At 36.5% G+C, this 21719-nt stretch overlaps 1 protein-coding gene across 3 annotated transcripts in view; it reads right to left on the bottom strand.

Moving 5' to 3' along the window:
- Positions 1-754: 754 nt before the first annotated feature.
- Positions 755-21719, bottom strand: part of LOC107677527 (multidrug resistance-associated protein 5-like) — a 35272-nt gene continuing 14307 nt past the window's right edge. For 2 of the 3 annotated variants that reach the window (XM_016472454.1, XM_016472456.1), the window contains 18 exons: positions 19665-19813; positions 19456-19563; positions 17429-17776; positions 17114-17185; positions 16038-16162; positions 15870-15942; positions 15511-15714; positions 13436-13561; positions 13020-13131; positions 11992-12176; positions 10590-10736; positions 6483-6612; positions 6205-6358; positions 5091-5219; positions 3900-4086; positions 3674-3763; positions 1095-1287; positions 755-975 (listed from right to left, as the gene is read on the bottom strand). In XM_016472454.1, coding sequence (XP_016327940.1) covers positions 755-975; positions 1095-1287; positions 3674-3763; positions 3900-4086; positions 5091-5219; positions 6205-6358; positions 6483-6612; positions 10590-10736; positions 11992-12176; positions 13020-13131; positions 13436-13561; positions 15511-15714; positions 15870-15942; positions 16038-16162; positions 17114-17185; positions 17429-17776; positions 19456-19563; positions 19665-19813 — 2753 coding nt within the window. Of the gene's footprint in view, positions 976-1094; positions 1288-3673; positions 3764-3899; positions 4087-5090; positions 5220-6204; positions 6359-6482; positions 6613-8433; positions 8629-9665; positions 9686-10589; positions 10737-11991; positions 12177-13019; positions 13132-13435; positions 13562-15510; positions 15715-15869; positions 15943-16037; positions 16163-17113; positions 17186-17428; positions 17777-19455; positions 19564-19664; positions 19814-21719 lie in introns of those variants that run through there. The other variant, XM_016472457.1, reaches the window with a different exon arrangement.

The following is a 21719-nucleotide window of genomic DNA, read 5'->3' as shown; positions in this document are numbered from 1 at the left end:
TAACAAAAAATGTTACTTGAGCAGCAAATCAGCATATTATAATGATTTCTGAAGGATCATGTTACACTGAAGACTGAAGTAATGATGCTGAAAAAACAGCTTTGCATCACAGGAATAAATTACATTTGAAAATATATTAAAACAGAAAAAAAGATGTTTTAAATGTAACAATATTTCACAATATTACTGAAGTTTTTTTTTATTAAATAAATGTAGCTTAGATAAGCATCTGAGAGCCTTCTTTAAAAAAAAACATTAAATTATTTTAAATTGTAATAATATTTCACAATATTACTGAATTTTTTTTTATTAAATAAATGTAGCTTAGATAAGCATCTGAGAGCCTTCTTTAAAAAAAAACATTAAATTATTTTAAATTGTAATAATATTTCACAATATTACTGAATTTTTTTTTATTAAATAAATGTAGCTTAGATAAGCATCTGAGAGCCTTCTTTAAAAAAAAACATTAAATTATTTTAAATTGTAATAATATTTCACAATATTACTGAATTTTTTTTTATTAAATAAATGTAGCTTAGATAAGCATCTGAGAGCCTTCTTTAAAAAAAAAAAAACATTAAAAATATTACTGATCCAAAACTGTTGAACGGTAGTTTATATAATGCCCACTTTTTTACAATTCGATCTATTCCAGATGGATAAAATGTCTAGTCCTACATTTTGTCTTGTTGAATATCCTGTTTCACATTGAAGTACTGTATGTGACACTGTGTAAGTGAAATGGGTTGCATCATTTTGACTCCAGGAATGATAACACACGGCTAGTCTTGGTAAAGTGACGTGGACCGTACCTGACAGTACCAATGAAAAGAACTGGCTCTTGGGGTATGACTGACAGCTTGCTCCTCAAGTCCTCCAGACCAATGTGAGCGATGTTGACACCATCAATGATGATTGATCCTCGGCTGAGCTCTGCTAGTCTGAAGAGTGCGACGCCCAGTGAAGATTTCCCTGAAGAAACAACCCACCTGTGTCACAATCTATTTCCTCCATCAGTAACACGACCGCAGCAGTACAGACGAACACAAACGACATCTGATAGGATAAAATAGCCAAGTAGACAGGTGTACCTGAGCCCGTTCTGCCAACTATCCCTACAGTCTCTTCTGGAAGTACACTAAAGGAGAGATTCTTCAGAACCAGAGGAAGGTCATCCCGATATCGCATTTCTACATTCTGGAAGGTGATTCGTCCTTCTTCTGGCCAGCTGGAAGCAGGAGCGGAGGAGCCGCAGATCTGTCGAGGACCTTCGCTTTCCAGGTTCTGAGTGAATAATGATTATCCGCATTATTTTTAATGTAAGAGCAGCTGTGGCCATTATAGTAACTTGAACGTGCGAGGCTTCCGGTGTCATTCAGCTGTACAAAATAGTCTGTTATGCTGCTGTTATGCTTATTGCAAACTGGTATATGTTATGAAATTATTTTAATGCATAATTATAAACACACTGGTTTGTAGTAGGCATGTGAGAGACTAGTTGACTAGATGATACTGCTACTGCTAGTAAGCATTGGAAAAACTAGTCTTTTTTTTTTTTGCACCTTTTTGTTTTGATTTTTATTTGTTCAAAGGCTTTTTATGCTACTGGTTATGCAGGACAATAGTGCTATGACATTTTATACGAGTTTAGGGAAAATATTATGAATGAAACTTACTTAACGACAAAAACAGTTGCTACGTCAATATCCTTAAGAATAGAATACCTGTAAATAATCTATAGTTGCCAGTAGGGCAGAGAACAAAATTCACGATTCGTTTCGATTTGGATTCACAAGCTTGCGATTTGATTCAAAATTTAATTCGATAGTGATTATTTGGAATATATATCAGGTACAGTACATGGCAAATTTTCTCATGGAAAAAAAAATCTCTCAACTAATACTAAATTAACTAATTTATACACAAACACTTAAATTACACTCAATGAAGTTTTTATAATAATAAAGTTATAATACTTACTTTACAATTACGTAATTATTTTTCTACTCCAAATAAAAAAAAACATTTAAATGGTGGCTGTCACTGTCAATTTATTCAAACATAAATATTGAAGAACAGTAAAAATTATAATGAATATGTCGTATGGTGCTTCATTTTTCTAGCTGAAGTTTGTTTTTTCTGATGTAAATGTGACAGTATAACACAAGCTGTTATACTGACGTCTTTTGAAACACTGATTACATGAGACAGGAGACGGATTTCAGTAAGTTGTACTCTTTCTTTTAACACCTTCGGATGTTCATTCATGTTTATTTCGTGCTGAAACTGCTATTAAAGCAGAGGAGACGATCAGTTTGCGCTACCGCTTCTCTTCCACTCCACATTAAACAGCGCCAAAATGGCATTTGATTGAATATTGTAATAAAATGGACAGAATTCGAAATCTGAGACTTTGTTTGATATCAAAAGTAACAAAACACAAAGCTTATTGAGATTTATTGAATGGGAGGCGCGCTACAATGTTCCGTTCATTAATTGAAAACAGGTTAGACTAATTGATTCTTGGGATTTAAGAATCAATATTGTTTCAGAAAAATGAGAATCGATTAATATCGAGAAATCTATATTTTTTACCCAGCCCTAGTTGCCAGTAGATGCCAAGTTTTCTTGCAATTTTGTTATATTTATAGGTACTTTTCATACACAAGAAGTGTGTTCAAACAGCAAAGGTAAAGAACAGCAGCAAAGCAGGCTTATTCTGCACAGCTTCTCCAGAGTCCGATTTGGTGAACCGGTTCAATTATTTCATCAAAAAGAACCGGTTCGAAAGAATGATTCGATCATGAACCAGACATCACTCCGGACCCGTTGTCTGAGGCTCTGGATTTCAGGTAATAATGTTGTAAATAATGTTCGGTTTCTTGCACAGACTGATTGTTTCACTTCATAAGACCTTAATATATCATCAGGAGCCATGGGCATTCATTTTGTGTTTCTTGATATGCTTTTTTAATTTATTTTATGAATCACCAAGGACCACAGTTTCAGCTAAAAATCTTCTTTACTGTTCTGCTGAAGAAAAAAAGTCACCTACATCTTGGATGGCCTGAGAGTAAGTTAAACAGCACATTTTCATTTTTGGGAGAACTATCCCTTTAAGTTTAATATACAATTATCATAATGCAAGGCAAGCCTGTAGACTACAATTTGATTTGATTCATAAATTAAGTAAGCTATTTCAAATGGATCAAAGAGTTTTACTGCACTTCTTTACTCTTCTAGTTATTTACCTATAGCAGTTAATGAATTGGTAGTCTCACAGAAAAAGCTAACTTTTGCAATGCAAAATAAGTTGGATACTTTGTACTTCAGAACTCAGCGAGACCATTATTGGCTTCATTAATCAGTGTAAAGTGCTCTCCGCCACAGTAAGACAGCTGTACTGTTCTGCTTTGATAAGAGCCTCCTGAAACTGTGAAACTGTGTCATTCACTATGATGTTCTGTCTGGCAATAAACGCGTCCCATGAAGCCTGCTGAGCGGGATGTAGCAGGCTCAGTATGCAGCGCGCTGACCGCTGGGCTCAGCGGCCTGTGCAAAGTAAAGAGCTGATGTCTTTTGTGCGCTGTGTCAGTTGAATAACAAATGGTCTGTCCCTTTCTATTTGCCATTGACACAACCAGCACGCATGTGTCACAGAAGCTTCTACCTTTATGTAATGATTGATCCGCTCCACTGATGTAAAGCGGGCTTCGGTTTCAGAAAGCAGCCTCACGGTGAACTGAAACAGGCCGGTTAGCTGGATGTGGGAAGGGAGAGAAATGAGCAGTGAATAACAACTGAGCAATAGTGAGCAATGCTAATTAATCATGGCACAGTAACGGTCCTGCCCTACAAACGTCCCCACTCATATACAGTATGTGAGAGCGGCGCACCTGTACGGCGTAGGAGATGGCCAGACCAGCGTAGGCAGGAGGAATGCGGCCGTGCATGAAGACGATGAGGAGGGCTATAGTGGTGATGAGAGAAATGCTGATGAGGTCCAGACGCACAGCCAGCCAGCGCATAGCACAGCTGAACAGATAGTGACACGCTTGGTTTGTGTCAAGCAGGGCTTGATTCCTGGTGGAATATAACCAATATTTAGCCAAAGTCCTTATTTTGCAAGTTTATTCATAACATACTTTGCATCTTGTATATATATCTATCTATCTCTCTCCCTCTCTCTCTCTCTATATATATATATATATATATATATATAACTGTTGAGGGACGCACAGAGGTAGCCTAATTCACACAAGCTCTCTCTCTCTCTTTCTAATAACTTCATTAATAATTGCATTTAATCCCTTTAAATATATCATCTGATCGATGTCTTGAGGTGTGGTAACCGTAGTATAAGCGGAATAATTGACGATGGGCCGTTGAATTATTAGAAAAATAATGCACACCCGAGGTCACCACCTTGGGTGTGCATTATTTTTCTAATAATTAAACGGCCCATCGTCAATTATTCCTTACTTTTATTATTAGATTTTTATTTATAAAAACGGATAGTTCCGGTCCTTGATTCTGATTGGCTGAGCCACGTTCGAAGCTGTTGTAAATTACTCTACAAACATACACCTTTGTTTACTTCTGTGTGTTGCTTGGAAACCACTTTGTTGCAACCACAACTGATTCTGAGGAACTACATTGTTTGGTGGAAGAATACTGTTATTATTTATATCATTACACTTTATTTGCTCTGTTTTATTCTGTGAAACCTTACTACGTATATGGAATAACCGTTTTATAAAATCAATAAGCCCCGTGAAGCCGTGGTTTACAGTGAATTTATAACAGCTAAGGGGCGTTGTTAGGCACGACGCGAAGTTTTCTTGAAAAGTGTGTATTTGAAAGTTTCTTTCCAATAAAAGCCACTAGGTTTGGCATTTTTCATGATTTTCTGATGCAGTGCCATTTGTGAGTGTGGCTTGAGCATTGTCTATGTGCCGTTTGAACTTTGTGCACACTTTCTGCAGCCACGGTGTATACAGACCTCAAGTAAAGTTTCACTTCAGTGTTTGTTTCAGAGAGAAAAGTTCTGCAAAGTCATGGAGGGCATTCTGCTGTGTGAATATTACCTGTGTATGAAGTCAGCACCCCTGCCGTAAGCATAGATAGTGGACAGGCCTTGCAGACTGCTGGTGATATGAGAGGTGAAAGGGGATTGGCTGATATTTTCCAGGCGCTTCAGCTCACGAATGAGAACCCTTTGGGTAAAAAGGACAATCGGAAAAGCATATTTATATATATTTTTCAGGCCCTGACAAAAAGTCAGCCAGTCATAGAATATGAGCGGCGATATACGGCTGAGTTTTGATCAAGGCTCTGGCTCATCTCATCTGCTTATCTCTGTGGCCCACAGAGCTGCCTGTGATGTGACAGGTTAGTGGCTTATGAGATGGAGGCCCACAGGGGACAATAACGGTGAGACTGAGGGGATCTTCCTGGCTGAGCTGCAGTCATTTCTGGCTTCTCAACTGATTTATACGGGGCTTTATGGGGCCCGTCACACGTCAGCGCTAACACAGGCAGAACAGCAGCGTCAGGCAGAGCCAGGCCATTATTGATGAGAAATAAGGCTGATTTCAGCTTGTAAGTGCATATATGAAAAATGCATTGCTTGTGAATAATGTTAATGAATCATACTTTTATTAAAAAGATGCCAAGCGAAGGAGGACAAACCTGCCCTTGAAATGCTTCATCTAAGACAGATACTACGAAAATACATGTATAAGGTTGGTTCTGTTGCCTTTTTAGACATATTTAAAAATAATATTAATAAATAAAATAATAATAAAATAATATATTTGTCTATTATAATTGTTTATTTAAAATTATTTAGCATTTTATAAAATTAGTCTAGAAATTTTCGCACACACACACACACACACACATATATATATATATATATATATATAATTAAACATTTAAATATTTAAATTATTAATATTTATTTAAATTAATATTTAAATTTCAAATAATATAAGATTTTGGTTAATACATAAAAACATTGTAAAACAACACAATTATATTATAAATAGAGAATATAGAGATCATGTTTATTATCTTATGTTTTTGGCAGATTTGGAAGACACATATTTGTTGATTAATCAGCCTGACCTATATATTTGGTTCTACTTTTTACAATGACTCAGCTCAACTGTTTGACCCAATAAATCTGTAAGACCAAACCTGGAGATGCGGTTGACGATGAAGAGGAACGCCCCTAAAGGAATGATGGAGAACAGGAACCAGGGAAAGACAACGCCCACCATTCCCAGGCAGAACAGCACTAATGTCACATTCTGGAGCAGCATTTCGGCTTGCATCGCCAGACGCACGTCAACTACGCACAGAGGAAGAACAGAGAGCGAACGTGTGAGAGAGCGAGACATCAAAACGCTTTGAGAAGCCCCCGTCATCCTGCATGTGAAAGGATTTGTGAAGAGAGAAAAAGAGAGGTTCCTCACCCTCATCCATGTCCCTGGAGAATCGGTTGAGAATGCGTCCCAGGGGTGTTGTGTCAAAAAAGCGCATGGGGCTCAGAAGTAGAGTCTTAAATAGTTTATCATGCAGAACCGAAGCTGCCCGCACAGTGCACTGCAAAAACAACAACAAAACAACACACACAACAGTGTTAATAATGCATGCACCCAGACACAACAAATGCTAATAAATGGGCCGGTGATTAAAAAAACCTATAAAATTCTTTAGTTAGGGTCCATAATGCAGATAAACAGGTCAGGGATGCACACAAACATTTACACAGCCATAATAGCTAGATTTATACGGGGGAAAACCTTGGCAAATATCCAGGAATGCTTCTGCTCTGTGAGGCTCTGCCTGAGACATCACACACATCCTCAGGAAAATAGGTGAATTTCCTACTTTGATAACAGATATTCACTGGAATAAAGACTTTGCACGGCCCATTTCAGAATAGCAAAAGAGCTTAAACAATGCTCACAGTTGTTCCCTCCTGATACATCTGGTTAGAAACAATAGATGATTTAAATTAAGAGGACAGAGACCGCTTCACTAGCTTTTTTGGTGCAAATTAAAGTTATTTAAACATATTTAATATCAGTGTTGACGAAAGTTACTTTTAAAAGTAATGCATAACTATATTGCATTACTCCCTGGAAAAAAGTAACTGATCGTGTTACTTTTTATGGAAAGTAATGCATTACATTACTTTTGCGTTACTTTTTCTCGTCTGGGCTGGGCTTGCTTGTTTATTTTTAATATAAAAAAGTTCTATTTTTGGCAAATGTAAATGAATAAGCCTCAGGCTGAAGATACTAAATACATAAAAGGATTTTGTGAAGACATTTAATTATTGCAGGTTTGTGTAATATTCTGAGTTTGTATTTCATTGTTTTTATTCATTTTGAGGAATACTGAATCTGTTTTAATATGAGTAAATACAAGTGTCTTGGTTAAGTGAAAATGTGTGTTGTTTGGAGGTCAGTAAGATTTTTTTCCCCAAAGAAATTAATACTTTCATTTAGTGAGGATTTATAAAATTCAGAAGTGACAGTCAAGACATTGTTAACAACACAAAATATTTCTATTCTTTCTATTCATCAAAGAATCCTGAAAAATAAAATGTTTCCACAAAAATATGAAGCAGCACAACTGTTTTCAACATAATAATCAGAAATGTGACACTGAAGACTGGAGTAATGATGCTGAAAATTCAGCATTGCATCACAGGAATAAATTATATTTTAACATATTAAAATTGAAAACAGTTATTTTAAATTGTAATAATATTTCACAATGTTATGGTTTTTATTATAATTTTAATCAAACAAATGAGGCCTTGGTGAGCATAAGACTTCTTTTTATTAAAAAAAGACATGAATGATAGTGTATATTTAATACATTAAATATATTTAAATATATATAAAAAATAAAAGTCATTTACAAATAAATTCTTTTTGTCATTTTAAGTAACGCAGGGAAAAATAAAGTGGCTTCGGATTGCTGTGCAGTGCATCAGAAATAGAAAAAAAGCATTCTGTAGACACATTCAGACAGGCCATGCAGCAAAGAGCACTTCCAATGTAGACAGCTTCATTAATTATGATGAAAGCGATCTAATTTTGGCCTAATGCACCAGCATAGACAACATGATGTCACTCTTAGCACTTTACACAGTCTAACACACACATGATGTGCAGTAAATGCATGAACGTCATCACTGCAGCAGCACATGAACACACGATTACATAAGTACAAATATTCTCAAATACATGTCAGGAAACTATTGAGAATACGCCATACCTTCATAACAAAATTCCTCATGTTATGCTCATGGGAGAACATGTTACCATTTGGATTTGATGCTTTCTGGCACAAGGGGACAAATTCATTCCATTAATGGAATATGTAAAGTTCTCAAATTTGCAATCTTACCTCTGGGTAAAAAGAGATTAGCCATCACCGAGGAATTAGTGAATACAAGTGGCACACAATTACACAGACACATAACCTCTCTAATGTGCTGTCGGCTCTGCTTAATGGAGAAGAGGGCACGGGGTCCTGAGGGGACATGTATACTCAACCCCTCCAGCTCAAAGTCAAGACACTGGACAGATAAATGGATTTAGCCTGCAGGCAATTTCAATTAAAGAGCAGAAAAAAGAGAGAGAAAAGCAGACACTATGTCATGGATTGCAGAGCAAGGATTCGGTGTGCAAATGAAACTGAAAATGAAGTACACTGTGCTCAGGGGTGTGCAATATTTCTCATGTACGATAATATTGTAATTGTTTTAACGATATGCGACCTGACGCTATTGAGTCACTCACAAGCAAAAAAACAAGCAAAAACACGTCTTGAGAGTCCAGAAGCATTGACCGTGTGATGAAGCCCATTAGAAGAACGCAGTTAAAATTACCCTATACTTCAAGTTATGAAAACAAAAAATGTATTTATAATATACGATATAGTTAAGTTAGAATAACACACACAAGAGTGCCACATCAGTGCGCGAGTGCGATTGCCAATGTGATATTGATTTTATAGTTCAACAAACAAGAAGTTAATATTGAGTAACACTTTAGACATAATATTGTCAGTTTGTCTCTGTTTCGCCAATGAAAAGCGGGAGCAGAACATTTGTGCGTCTCAGAGAAACTCTGCGGCGTTTCGTTTCTGAATGAATCTGTTTTTGAACGAATCATTGGAGTCAATGACTCAATGATCTATTCATTGAAACGGTCACTCGCTTTGTTTCTAAATAAATCACCCGTTTTGAATGAACTGTTTGAATGAATGATTCAATGAATCACTCATTAAGACAGGGACTTGCTGCCACCTACTGGCGGTTTTAGTGTCGTATTTATTTAAGTACCCAGTGTTGGGGAAAGTTACTTTTAAAAGTAATGCCGTACATTATTGCATTACTCGCTAAAAAAGAAACTAATAACATTACTTAGTTACTTTTTATGGAAAGTAATGTGTTATGTTACTTTTGCATTACTTTTTAAATCTGGGCTGGGCTTACTTGTTTGTTTTTAATATAAAAAAGTTATATTTTTGGCAAATGTAAAAGCCCTTTCACATTAAAAGTGAAATGAATAAGATTCAGGCTGAAGGAAATGTAAATTCACGTCTGTACAGTAGAGGACGCAGCTCAAACAAACCTTTCAGCTGTGCTGCCATTCTGCATTGCATGAAGAAAAGGATGCAAGAGAAGAAAGTTCAACACTCTTCAGCGATAAAATAAATAAACACATATATTATGTTTATCTGAAATCATGCTTATTAGTATGGTTGAATTGGATCATCGAAGGTCAGCAGCAAAGACATTGAATAAATTGGATTAAATACATAAAGGATATTTGTGTTATTTAACATATTTAATTAATGCAAGTTTGCGCCATATGAGTTTGCACTGTTTTTATTCATTTTGAGGAATGCTGAATCCGTTTTTTGTGCGATATGAGTAAATGCATGTTCACATTGAGTCTAGAACTACATCATGTTCACACAGAGCACACAACACGTCTGCACTGACTCCTGATTTCTCTCATCATGAGGACAGGAGAGCTGTCAGTCAATACATGGGAAAGCAAAGTAACTGGATTTACTTACTTGAAAAAGTAACTCGGATATGTTCTTGTAAATTAAAAAGTAATGCATTACTTTACTAGTTACTTGAAAAAAGTAATCTGATTACGTAACTCACGTTACCCCAGACACTGAAATTACCAGCACAAAAACACACTAAGCAAATATCGTTTAATTATTGTTACCGGAAACAAAATCCCAAAACATAGAGATATAATTTTTTGTCAATGTCACAAATCCCTACACTGTGCTATGAGCGTGCCCTGTCAATAACATTCAGATTCCGCTTTGGGAAAAGGCATTAATTGCAATGCCCCCTTGACAGATTAACCTGGTTCTCTCAGGTAGATTCAGCCAGTGATGAATAGTGCATGAGTAAAGAGGAAATGCATCTGCCTAAGTACCTAAGTGTTTGATGAAAAATTCAGCTGTGTGTAATGGAGACAGGAAGCCTGAACAGAGGAATCTTGTGCACTGACAAATAAACTCCAGATTACCTTGACGAACACCAGCCCTCGCACCGTCTTCAGGAAGAGCGCCACCCCCATGGATAGGACGTACACCCTGGAGTAGTACTGTATGTGTGGATTCAGTCGCATGCTGTCGCTCTCGGCGGTCTCGTTCCCCTGCAGCAGCGAGGAATTCTGCAGGGACAAAAGAACATCACCTTGGAAACATGATCCATCCCTGGAGATTCCCAACAAACCATCTGAACTGCGTGCATGAGTCCCAGTCTCAATTATTTTACAGAATGTGAGTTAACTGCAACATCTGTTGCCGTGATTGTCCCTCTGAGTAAATCATGTGGAGTCTGGCACTTCTAATTAGATTCGGGATTGATGTTCGTTTCGGCTAGGCATCAAAACACGGCGATTAAAGCTGGTGGTTTGTCACCTTAAAGGAATAATTCACCCAAAAATAAAAACAGGCATCATTTTTTTTTTGTTGTCATTTTTGTCGTTCATGTCGTTTCCAAACATGTGAAGACTTACTTTCTTCTGTGAAACTCAAAATGAGAGATTCTGACCTGTTTCTGTTTTCCTTGCAATTATAACAAATGTGTAATGAAGCTTTCAAGCTTCAAAAAGAAGGACACAAAAGAACCAAAAAAAGTGTCATGGTCAATTTTAAAGGGTTCTTTTACTCTAAAATGTAAATTCTGTCATCATTTAGGCTACCCACCCTTGTTTTAATCAAATCTCTCTCTACAGAAAAAGTCTGTTCACCCAAAACTCTGATGCTTCAAAATGTTTGTAAAGAGATCAAATTAATAAATCCATATTAACTGAGCAGTTTAATCAAAGTATTCTGAAGAGCAGGGCTGCCAGGTCTGGATGTTTTATTTGTAAGCATCATACTTTTTTCTCTCATTTCAGTTAATCTCATAAAACTAGTGAGCTAAGCCAGTAGTAGTAGTAAACATGGCTGAAGGAGCGAAGAGCGGAACAGACAAACCGATTCAATTGAGTGAGTCATTTACGCTGGAACTCCAGTTGATTCAAACTCAAGTGACTTCGATCATTCAGTTCAAGCGATTCACAAGCAAAAACCAGTTCAAAAGAGCCTTTCAGTTTCGAATTTCGATGTATTTGAAATGCTGTAAACATGACAGAATTTTCATTTTGCGGTGAACTAACCCTTTAAGCTATTATTCACAAAATAATTGAAATCCACCCTAATTCTCTTTTGCACATTGATGAAAGATCATGAGCAAGTAGCGAGGAAACAAATGATTCTTTTGAGTCAGATCATGTCAATGAATAGGATGACGGGAATGATTCATTCAATGATTCGCTCATACTGATCAGAATTTCTCCTTTTGTTTTCCTCAGAAGAAAAAGTGAGTTAAGTGAAGATGAGTGAGTTGTTATTGTTGGCTGAATCATCCCTTGGTCTTACCCCGCTGCCTTGCCCGATCCAGTGACTGAGCCACCAGTTGCTGAAGGCGATGCTGCCGGTGGTGAAGAGGAAGAGGAGGATGTTTACGATGAAGGCCAGAGGCCCTCCGGCAGCCTTGATGTAAGTAGTGTACACTTGCCAGTCCACGGCCCCGCTCCCCTTTTCCTCCGCCTGCATGAGCTGATCTGTGAGGGGCACATCAGACGACAGAAAGAGAGAAGAACAACAAAGAAGTGACTCAACACCGACTGTCAAAGCTACACTTCCCAAAAGAGGTCACATGGTGCCAAAGGACTGGAATAAACGATTGTGCCAAACTCAATGTGTTTTTGCAATTAATTACTGATAAAAATTCATAGTGTATACATATTGTATATTTATATTTTAATGTATTTTATTATGCTACATCAACATTAACACACATGCACACACACAATGCAGTTTTGTAAATTGCAATGTAAATATAAATTTGTAATCAACATATATTAAAAAAAATATATGCATACTATAATGTAATTAATTTAACATGATATATTGACATATTATAAACACACCTAAACACACACATACACATTATTTATATGAATATGTTGATTACAAATAATGAATTTGTAGCTGATTATAAATTGACAATTAACAAAAATGCATTTACACAAAACATGAACATAGATACCTGAATAGATAAAAATGTATAATTTTATCAAATTAATTTTATTTGTTAATGTAAACATGACATGATATATATATAGAGAGAGAGAGAGAGAGAGAGAGAGAGAGAGAATGTATTTATAAATATTTATATATCTATAATAAATTAACAATTAACAAAAATGCATCAACACAAAACATGACAATCTGAACAGGTAAAAAAAAAAAAGCATATGCAGTTTCTGCCATTTTCAATGTTTTTTTTTTTTTTTAGGGCAGTATGTTAATAGTTAGAATAATGAATCTCCACAGTCATCCAATACAGAACTGAAGTTCTGAAGAAAAAGCAGATGAGAAGCACTGGATTAAACCCCCCTCACCTCCTTTCTTGCTCTCAGTATGTGTTTTGGCTGCAGGGCTGACATGCAGGGACCGCGGGCTGCTCTCCTCCACGGCCCTCTGCTTGTTTTTCAGGTTCTTCCTCACAAGGTTCTGGATAAAAGATGAAGAAAAAGAGAAAGAGCGAGACCTGGTAAAGAGCAGCCTGCAACTGATTAACAGAACAAATTAGCCAGAACAATGGCTGCTGGGCCATTAATACAGAGATCAGTGACAATGTCCCTCAGCTGTTACTCCTACAGATCAATTCATTTATAAATTACAAAAGCACGGCATGAATTGACATTTCAAATCCAGTGGCTCTGCAGCCCGTGGTTCATGCATTTTGCAGAGGGTGATGTAGGATGTTTTGTGAACGTGTGACCCTGGTGTTTTCCCATAGGGCGGCGTATCGCACCTCTTCCTGCACGCTGTTGAAAAGGGCAGCGTAGTCTCGGCCTTTCTCCATCAGCTGGACGTGTGTGCCGTGCTCTGCTATCTGACCGTCCTTCATTAACACCACCTCATCACACTCAGGCAAGAACTGCAGAATAAACACACCCGCGGGAACGGACACAGAGCGTCACAAAATACAGTGAGGAGGCCTTATGTTACATTAACCTATTAATATCACATTAGAAGTCATTTGCTCATTAAAAAAATAGTTTTAAGAGACAATTTTGTGTTTTAAAATTTTGAATAGGGATGCATGACATGCCCTTTTTTAAAAATATATTTATTAAGATTGTTTTTATTTATCAGTAACAGTAAATACCGGATATATCCCCAAGCATATTAATATCATATTATCAGTAAATATTAGTAACATATATCAGTAACAGTAAATATAGGATATATTATAAGTATTAGATAAATATTTATTAACCTATTAATATCACATTAGAAGTCATTTGCTCATTAAAAAAATAGTTTTAAGAGACAATTTTGTGTTTTAAAATTTTGAATAGGGATGCATGACATGCCCTTTTTTAAAAATATATTTATTAAGATTGTTTTTATTTATCAGTAACAGTAAATACCGGATATATCCCCAAGCATATTAATATCATATTATCAGTAAATATTAGTAACATATATCAGTAACAGTAAATATAGGATATATTATAAGTATTAGATAAATATTTATTAACCTATTAATATCACATTAGAAGTCATTTGCTCATTAAAAAACATTGTTTTAAGGGACATTTTTGTGCCTTTAAAAATTTTAATAGAGATGCATGACATGCCATCAGTAATAATTTTTTTTATTATTTATTAAGATTTTTTATTTATCAGTAACAGTAAATATTGGATATATCCACAAGCATATTAATATCATATTAGAAGTCATTTGCGCAATAATAAAAAGGTTTTAAGGGACATTCTTTTAAAATTTTTATTAAGATTTTTTATTTATCAGTAACAGTAAATATTGGATATATCCACAAGCATATTAATATCATATTAACAGTAAATATTAGTAACATATCAGTAACAGTAAATATTGGATATAAGTATTAGATAAATATTTTATATATCCTCAAGCATATTAATATCATATTATAAGTCATTTGCTCAATAATAAAAAGGTTTTAAGGGACTTTTTTTTGTATTAAGATGTTTTATTTATCAGTAACAGTAAATATCGGATATATATCATCATATATGTTTTAAATTGTGCTTTTGGATTTTTAAAAATTTCTTCTACTTTTTACTTTTTAGATTAAATGTAATGCCCACTTAAAACTTTTTATTTTTTTAATAATGCTCATTATAATGTTATGGCATTAAAAATGACTCATTTTAGTTTTTTGTTAATAAACTATTTGTTTATATATGTATATATAAAATTCAAAATTCAGACATAACAGAATATAATTTTCATCTGCCATTTCCCAGAAGTTTTACTGTTAGCTATTTAAAATGGTTTGTTAATTGGAATAAAGCTGAAATAAAATAAAATGTAAATAATAATTGAAAAACTGAAACAATTAAAAAAAAACTTAACTGAAAATTAGAAGTGCTGCCTTGGCAACTAACCGAAATAAATTAAGTTTAAGTTGAAGTACTAAAATTACTAAAAGTGAAATAATAATAATAAAAAATAAATAAAAAAAACAAAAGCAAGTGACAAAATTACTAAAACTTAAACCAAAATGAAAATAAAAGCTTTAATACTACATAAAGTATAATAAAGTTTATATAATATAATAAAGTTTACTATAACAACTATAAAAAGAATGAGACATTATAACAATAAATGTTTATTTGGCATTTTGGCCTACTGTTTTTAAAATATTTGATAAGTGCAATAAGGCATTTAAAGCCATGCTGTGTTATAGTCATGACTGAAGGGACTGCCTAACAACAGCCTCTGCAATAAAACACAGCCTCTCGTGCGAACCGTATTCAATCCACAAACTTATATAAAGGACGAGCATGTCTGTGCTCTGTCTATGCGGTAGATCACATGCATTCATAGCCTCTTGCCTGCAGCTGGTGCGTGACAAAGATGACAGTCCTGCTCTTGGCCGCGCGGCGGATGGCGCTGTGGAATAGGTGCGATCCCACGTGAGCGTCGACGGCGCTGAGGGGGTCATCGAGCAGAAGGACGGGTCTCTCGCTGTACAGCGCACGGGCCAGACTCACTCTCTGCCGCTGACCGCCGCTCAGATTGGCCCCTCTCTCTCCTATCTACAGCAGATCATTCACTTCAGCCACACTAATCATCACACTGCATGTTTTTCAACGGCAAACTAATAGAGATATCATACGAGTGAGATTTGAACGACCTTGTGTTTTGATTGTGTTTGTCAAAGTCAGAGATTATATTATGAGCGTTATAATACCTCAGTCATATCGCCATATGGCAGCTCAATAATATCAGGAAATAAACAGCAGGCTTCCAGAACTGCGTTGTACCTGGTGAGAGATGAGCACAAAACTTGTTTAATTTTAGAAGAAAGGCCAAAGTCATTTTTATGCAGAACTCGTATATGCATGAATACGCTCCGTACTTCTCCTCAATGTATTTTTTTCCAAACAGGATGTTCTCCCTGAGGGAATCGTTGAGGATCCAGGCCTGTTGAGCAACATATGCGAAGTCTCCGTTTACAGCTACTGAGCCGCCAAGAAGGGTCATCTAGACAGAAGGCGGAGAATCAGACCTATACATCTGCTTTCGTCCTGCTGAGAGGACCAGCTGCTTCATGTCCAGGCTGCTTTATGATGGTTAAAGGGGTGGTTATAAAAAATCAAGGTTTTTCATTATTTACTCTAATTTCGTGCCAAACCCATATGCTGTTATTTTCTCAGTGGAACTCATAAAGAGAAACGCTCATCCTTTCTCTAAAACAACAGCTGTCCAGCTCCAAAAAGAACAAATACCGTAACATTGTAACATGTGACTTGTATGATAGTCTTCCAAAGACACTGAAAGTTAAGGCATTATTCACTGATGATCTTCATTTCTATGTCTATTGTGATTACAGCCTTGATATAAATACATAAAACAGAGCATTATGCATAGTTAAAAGTTTTAACCATTGAAAGATTATGGTTGCTAACATTTATTTTTTTTTAATAAACAAGTCTCTTATGCTCACAAAGGATGTTTATTTGATCAAAAATACAATAAAAACAGTAATATTATGAAATATTATTGCAATTAAAAAAAAAACAGTTTTCTATGTGAATATAATTTATTCCTGTGATGCAAAGCTGTATTTTCAGCATCATTACTCCAGTCTTCAGTGTCACATGATCTTCAGAAATCATTCTGATATGCTGATTTGCTGCTTAACAAACATTTCAATTATTGTTAATGTTGAAAACAGTTGTGCTGCTTCATATTTTTGTGGAAAATTGGATTCTTTTTTTCAGGATTCTTTGATGAATAGAAGTTCAAAAGAGCAGCATTTATTTGAAATAGACATTTTTTAAAATGTTTTTACTGTCATTTTTGACCAATGTAATGCATCCTCGCTGAATGTAAGTATTAATATCTTTCTTTCTTTCTTCAAACAAACAAACAAAACACACACCATTCTCCCTGACCCCAATCTTTTGAACAGTAGTGCATGTAATTTCTCACCTGTCCCAGTAGAGCAGATAGCAGCGAGCTCTTTCCACTGCCGACTCCTCCACAAACCCCAACCAGTGACCCCTGGTGTACAGCGCAGAAAGCAGGCCAGCAAATTACATCACAGATATTTTATGACAGTAGAGTTAGTTATGACTAGTTCTACATAAACGCTGTATTCGTGAACTGTTTGCTGCATGCAACACTTGGGCATCCCATGAAAACCTCGTTTTTGTCTGAATATGATGAGAAATGTTGAAAACCCATCTGACCTCTGACACTGTGCTATGCAGCAATCGTAAAACCGCAGATGATGTATCGCAGTACCTTCCGGATGCAGAGGTCTATGCGGTGCAGGGTTTTGTGCAGCGGAGGTCGGATGCTCTGTGTGGAGGAGATGGTGCTCTGTGGGCTCTCCTGCTCCATGTGTGTGAGGAGGTGCTCTGCGTTGGCTTCCTCGCTCTCCCCTTTGCTGTCCTCTGTGGTGATGTACAAGCTCAGCTTCTCCCTCCTCAAAACCCTCTTCATGCCTCCTCTTTTCTGCTGGGCTCGGCTCTTTTCCCCCGAGCCGCTGGTCTTCTCCCAGGCCAGTGTGGCGTCTTTAAACTCCACCGCATTATAGGGATCTTCCATTTTGTTTGAGATCAGCTCCCTGTCCTCCATCAAGAAGAGCTTCTGTGGGCGCAATAGGAGGCATTAAAGGGATGGTTCACCCAGAAATGACATTTTTGCTATCATTTACTCACCCTCATGTTGTTTCAAACCAAACAGTTGCTAGTCCCCATTGACTTCCATAGTATTTTTTTCCCTCCATACTATGGAAGTCAAAAGCGTCCAGCAACTGTCTGGTTTCCACCATTCTTCTTTCGTGTTCAACAGAGGAAAGAAACTAATACAGGTTTGGAACAACATGAGGGTGAGTAAATGATGACAGAATTTTCATTTTAGGGTGAACTATCCCTTTAAATCAGGGAATCCCAAACTTGTTTAGTAAACACTTTGAAGGAAACGTTCTCCCATAAGAAAAAAAAGTGTCATCATTTACTCTCCATGATGTTGTTCCAAACCTGAATGACTTTCTGTGAACACATAAGGAGAAATACTGCAGAATATCCATATCTTAATTATTATAAAAGTGAATGAGGACTGGGACTGTTTATGGTCCCCATTGACTTCCACAGTATGGAAAAAACAATTACATGGAAGTCAATGGGGATCATTAACTGTTTGTTCAGCAACATTCTTCAAAATATGTTCTTTTATGTTCCACAGAAGAAAGAAACTCATACAGGATTGAGTAATGGGCCGTTCACACAGAACTCGTTTTTCTATTCCAGTGCACTACTTTTCCATTGTTTTTCTATGTAAACGCACTGGATGGACGTGTATGACAGTTGTGCTCGAGTCTCGTGTCATCACTTGAGTGAGGCTGTGAGCGTCACTCATCAATGTCAGTTCCGAAACAGTGGACCAATCAGAAGAACTGGAGGCGGAGCAAAGCTTTTGTTTACAGTAGCAAGTTGGCATGCTAACTTTATTTGACCAAACATGGCAGAGGAGGCATTCTGCACTGTGCTTTTTTAAAACCATTCCTGAGCGCTGCGTCTCGCGTTTTTAGACGCAAAGTTGTGTTCAGTGTGAACGATGAATGATGACAGAATGTTCATTTTTGGATTAACTGTCACTTTAAGGTCCCACATATCATCAAAGTAGCCCAGTGCAAAATCAAAAAAAAAAAAAATAATATATATAATAATAATAATAAAGTTAGCATGTGTTGATGAGTGAGATCATCATCAGCATATGTGAGATCTTTAGTAAGATCTCAGTAAATGTTAATCTTGAAATATTACTAAAAATATACATTTTATTCATTCTTACATTTACTTTATAAAAATCAGTAAAGATTTAACAGCAAAAAGACACATGAACCTTGTCCTGAAAATTGAATTATACTAATAGGCCTTTTACTTGATAAAAAGTATCAGTCAGAAGACAGAAGTCATGCAGTAAATTATCACAACAGATTTTTCATCAAAGTTTTGATCATCTTGATCATTTAGAGGACTTGATACAGTAAATAATTTTCGGTGTTACACTATTGCACAGCTTCAGAACACCTATATATGGACCACTTTTATGATACATTTATGGTGCTTTTTGTCATTTTTGGATTCCCAGTCACTATTTGTTCAGTGTATTGGAAAAGAGCTGCGTGGATATTCTTCAAATGTTCTCCTTTTGCGCTCTATCGAAATTAATTCACATTTTAAAAAAACATGAGGGTGAGAAAATAATGGCGGAACAGTAATTTTTGGTTCGTTTGTGGATGTGGATGTGGATGTGTTTTTGACCTGAAATCTTTTCACGGCCACGGAGCCTTCAGATAAAGCACGCACCGCCAAGGGCGTGACCTTTAGAGCAAAGGTCATGGAGTTGAAAACAGCAACGATGGTGAAGGCCTGCAGGGTGTGACAGAAATGAAAACAGGTCTCTGTGAGTTCAGGTTCGAGGTTGTTTACGAGCCTCGGGCAGAAAGCGGACAGCACTAGCACGGCTTTACCTGTGCTGCGGTGAGATCATAGCCCAGAGCCATGTGAAGAGTGAACGTGCACACGCTGGCTATCACCACCACCACTGGAGCCACACCCACCGTCAGGCTTTGAACACAGCCGGCCCTCTCCAGGATCCTCCTCTCTTCTGATCGAACCCCTTGAGACACACAGGAGTCGTCAAAGAAGCAAGAGTTGTTTTCTGTTCAGTGACTATGTGGTGTGACTCTCTAAATGTCCTGGGGCCAGTTGCATGAACTGCTTAGACTAGTCTTACAAGTTAGTCATCCAGTTTTTTCATTAAGACTGGACTAATTTGAATCTTAAAAGTAAGACAGATTAACCCTTGGCTAACTTAACCTAGCTGGTCAGACTAGTTTTTAAGAAAAGGTGCTGTATGTAATTTTTTGACTGTATTAAAGCAAATAATAAGTTTGCAGATATTTAGAAAAGTTCACATACTCGTTTCTCTGAAAAACAATGCTACAGCCAGTTATTCTGCTCTGAAATGTGCGTTCAGTGTCGGGATGTCTGTTTTTGTTTTGCTCTGTGTGACTCCGCCCACTGCCAGTTTATCCAATAGGATTTCAACACCCCGGGTTGCCAGTTGGTGGAAAACACAGCGTATTGCAGCATGAAACCCAGCAAACGAATTGAGTCAGAGATCACAGATTCAAAAAAGCCCTAAAAGCCTCGGCATCCATCTAAAAATGGTCTCTATGACCAGAGGAATATTAATACGCGGATAAATCATATCAAATATGATACAGTAGGCTTTAGGATTAAATTATTTTCAGTGTTACTCACACTATCGCACGGCTTCAGAAGACTTGTTATGTGGACCACTTTTATAATACATTTATGGTTTTATTCTATTTTGCATTTCCATTTTAATTATCAAAATAACAACTTGAAATTTGCAAAACATTTAATTGATGAATTTCATTTATTTCATCACACTCTATGTCAGCATCTCGATTCAATTATAGACGACGCTCTCAAAATGTAGTTGTGACTCCTGAAGATTTAAGGGAGTCACTTTTATATAATGTATTAGTTATTCTCTTTTAAAACTGAACTGTGTACGAACAGAACCATATTTAGCGCTCCAAACAAGACGGAAAACCTGCTGTGTGAATGTAGCCATATTTTGTTTCCATCCTACAACACAGTTTCTAATTTACAGGAGCCTCACTGCGTTCAATCCGGCAGCAACACTGAGAAGTGCAACTGTAATGGAAGAGAGATCATAATCATAAATGGGATGTTGCAGTAGATGGGGATGCTGAGGCACTGGCTGTTGTCCAAGTGTCCCATTTCACCTCCCTCTGCTGCACTGATATTTGCCTCGCGACTGCCCGCAAGCTGGCACATTCATTCAGTGCCGCTCTCTGGCTTACAGCCAAAGTGTTTTGCTGCTGGTCTAAACAACCAGAAGCGCTGGACGTAATCTCTGAAAACTTTTCTGGATCTACATAATTCATATATAGAAGATGGTAATCTATGCAGGTTGTGATATTTTATTTATAAGTGCATGCAAAAAAGGTTTAAACAGAAGATTTACTGCTCAGCTACATAAAATAGATTACTGGAGGAGTACATCCCAGTTTAAAGGGTTAAATGATCTGTTTTTTTTTCTATATATACAGCGTCCTAAAAAGTGTTTTAAGACACGACTTACATGGTACTTGGTTAGATATTTCGTTATACAATGACGTTAAAGAAAGGATAGTACGAGCGCACTTTAAGCAAAACATTTTACAAAAAGAGGTTTTGAATTAAAAACTGATGAATAAACATACTGTTCAAAATGAAGGTTTATATCATGAACTACACCTGTGATTCCTCCACTAGATTTCATGTTTTGCATCCTATGCAATGAAGTTCATATATTTTTAAGGGTGATTTACGTGTCTGAATACTATTTGGGGAAACTCTACCATTCAAAATCTGGGGTTGGTAAGATTTTTTGCTAAAACTTGACAAAAAGGTTCCATTTGTTAACTATATTTAATGCATTAACTAACATTAACTAACAATGAGCAACACGTTTATTACAGTATTAA

Source organism: Sinocyclocheilus anshuiensis, unplaced genomic scaffold (genome assembly GCF_001515605.1).
Source record: "Sinocyclocheilus anshuiensis isolate Anshui unplaced genomic scaffold, SAMN03320099.WGS_v1.1 scaffold957, whole genome shotgun sequence".
NCBI lineage: Eukaryota > Metazoa > Chordata > Actinopteri > Cypriniformes > Cyprinidae > Sinocyclocheilus > Sinocyclocheilus anshuiensis.
Note: the sequence above shows the minus strand (reverse complement) of the source record. Positions and strands in the feature narration are given on the sequence as shown.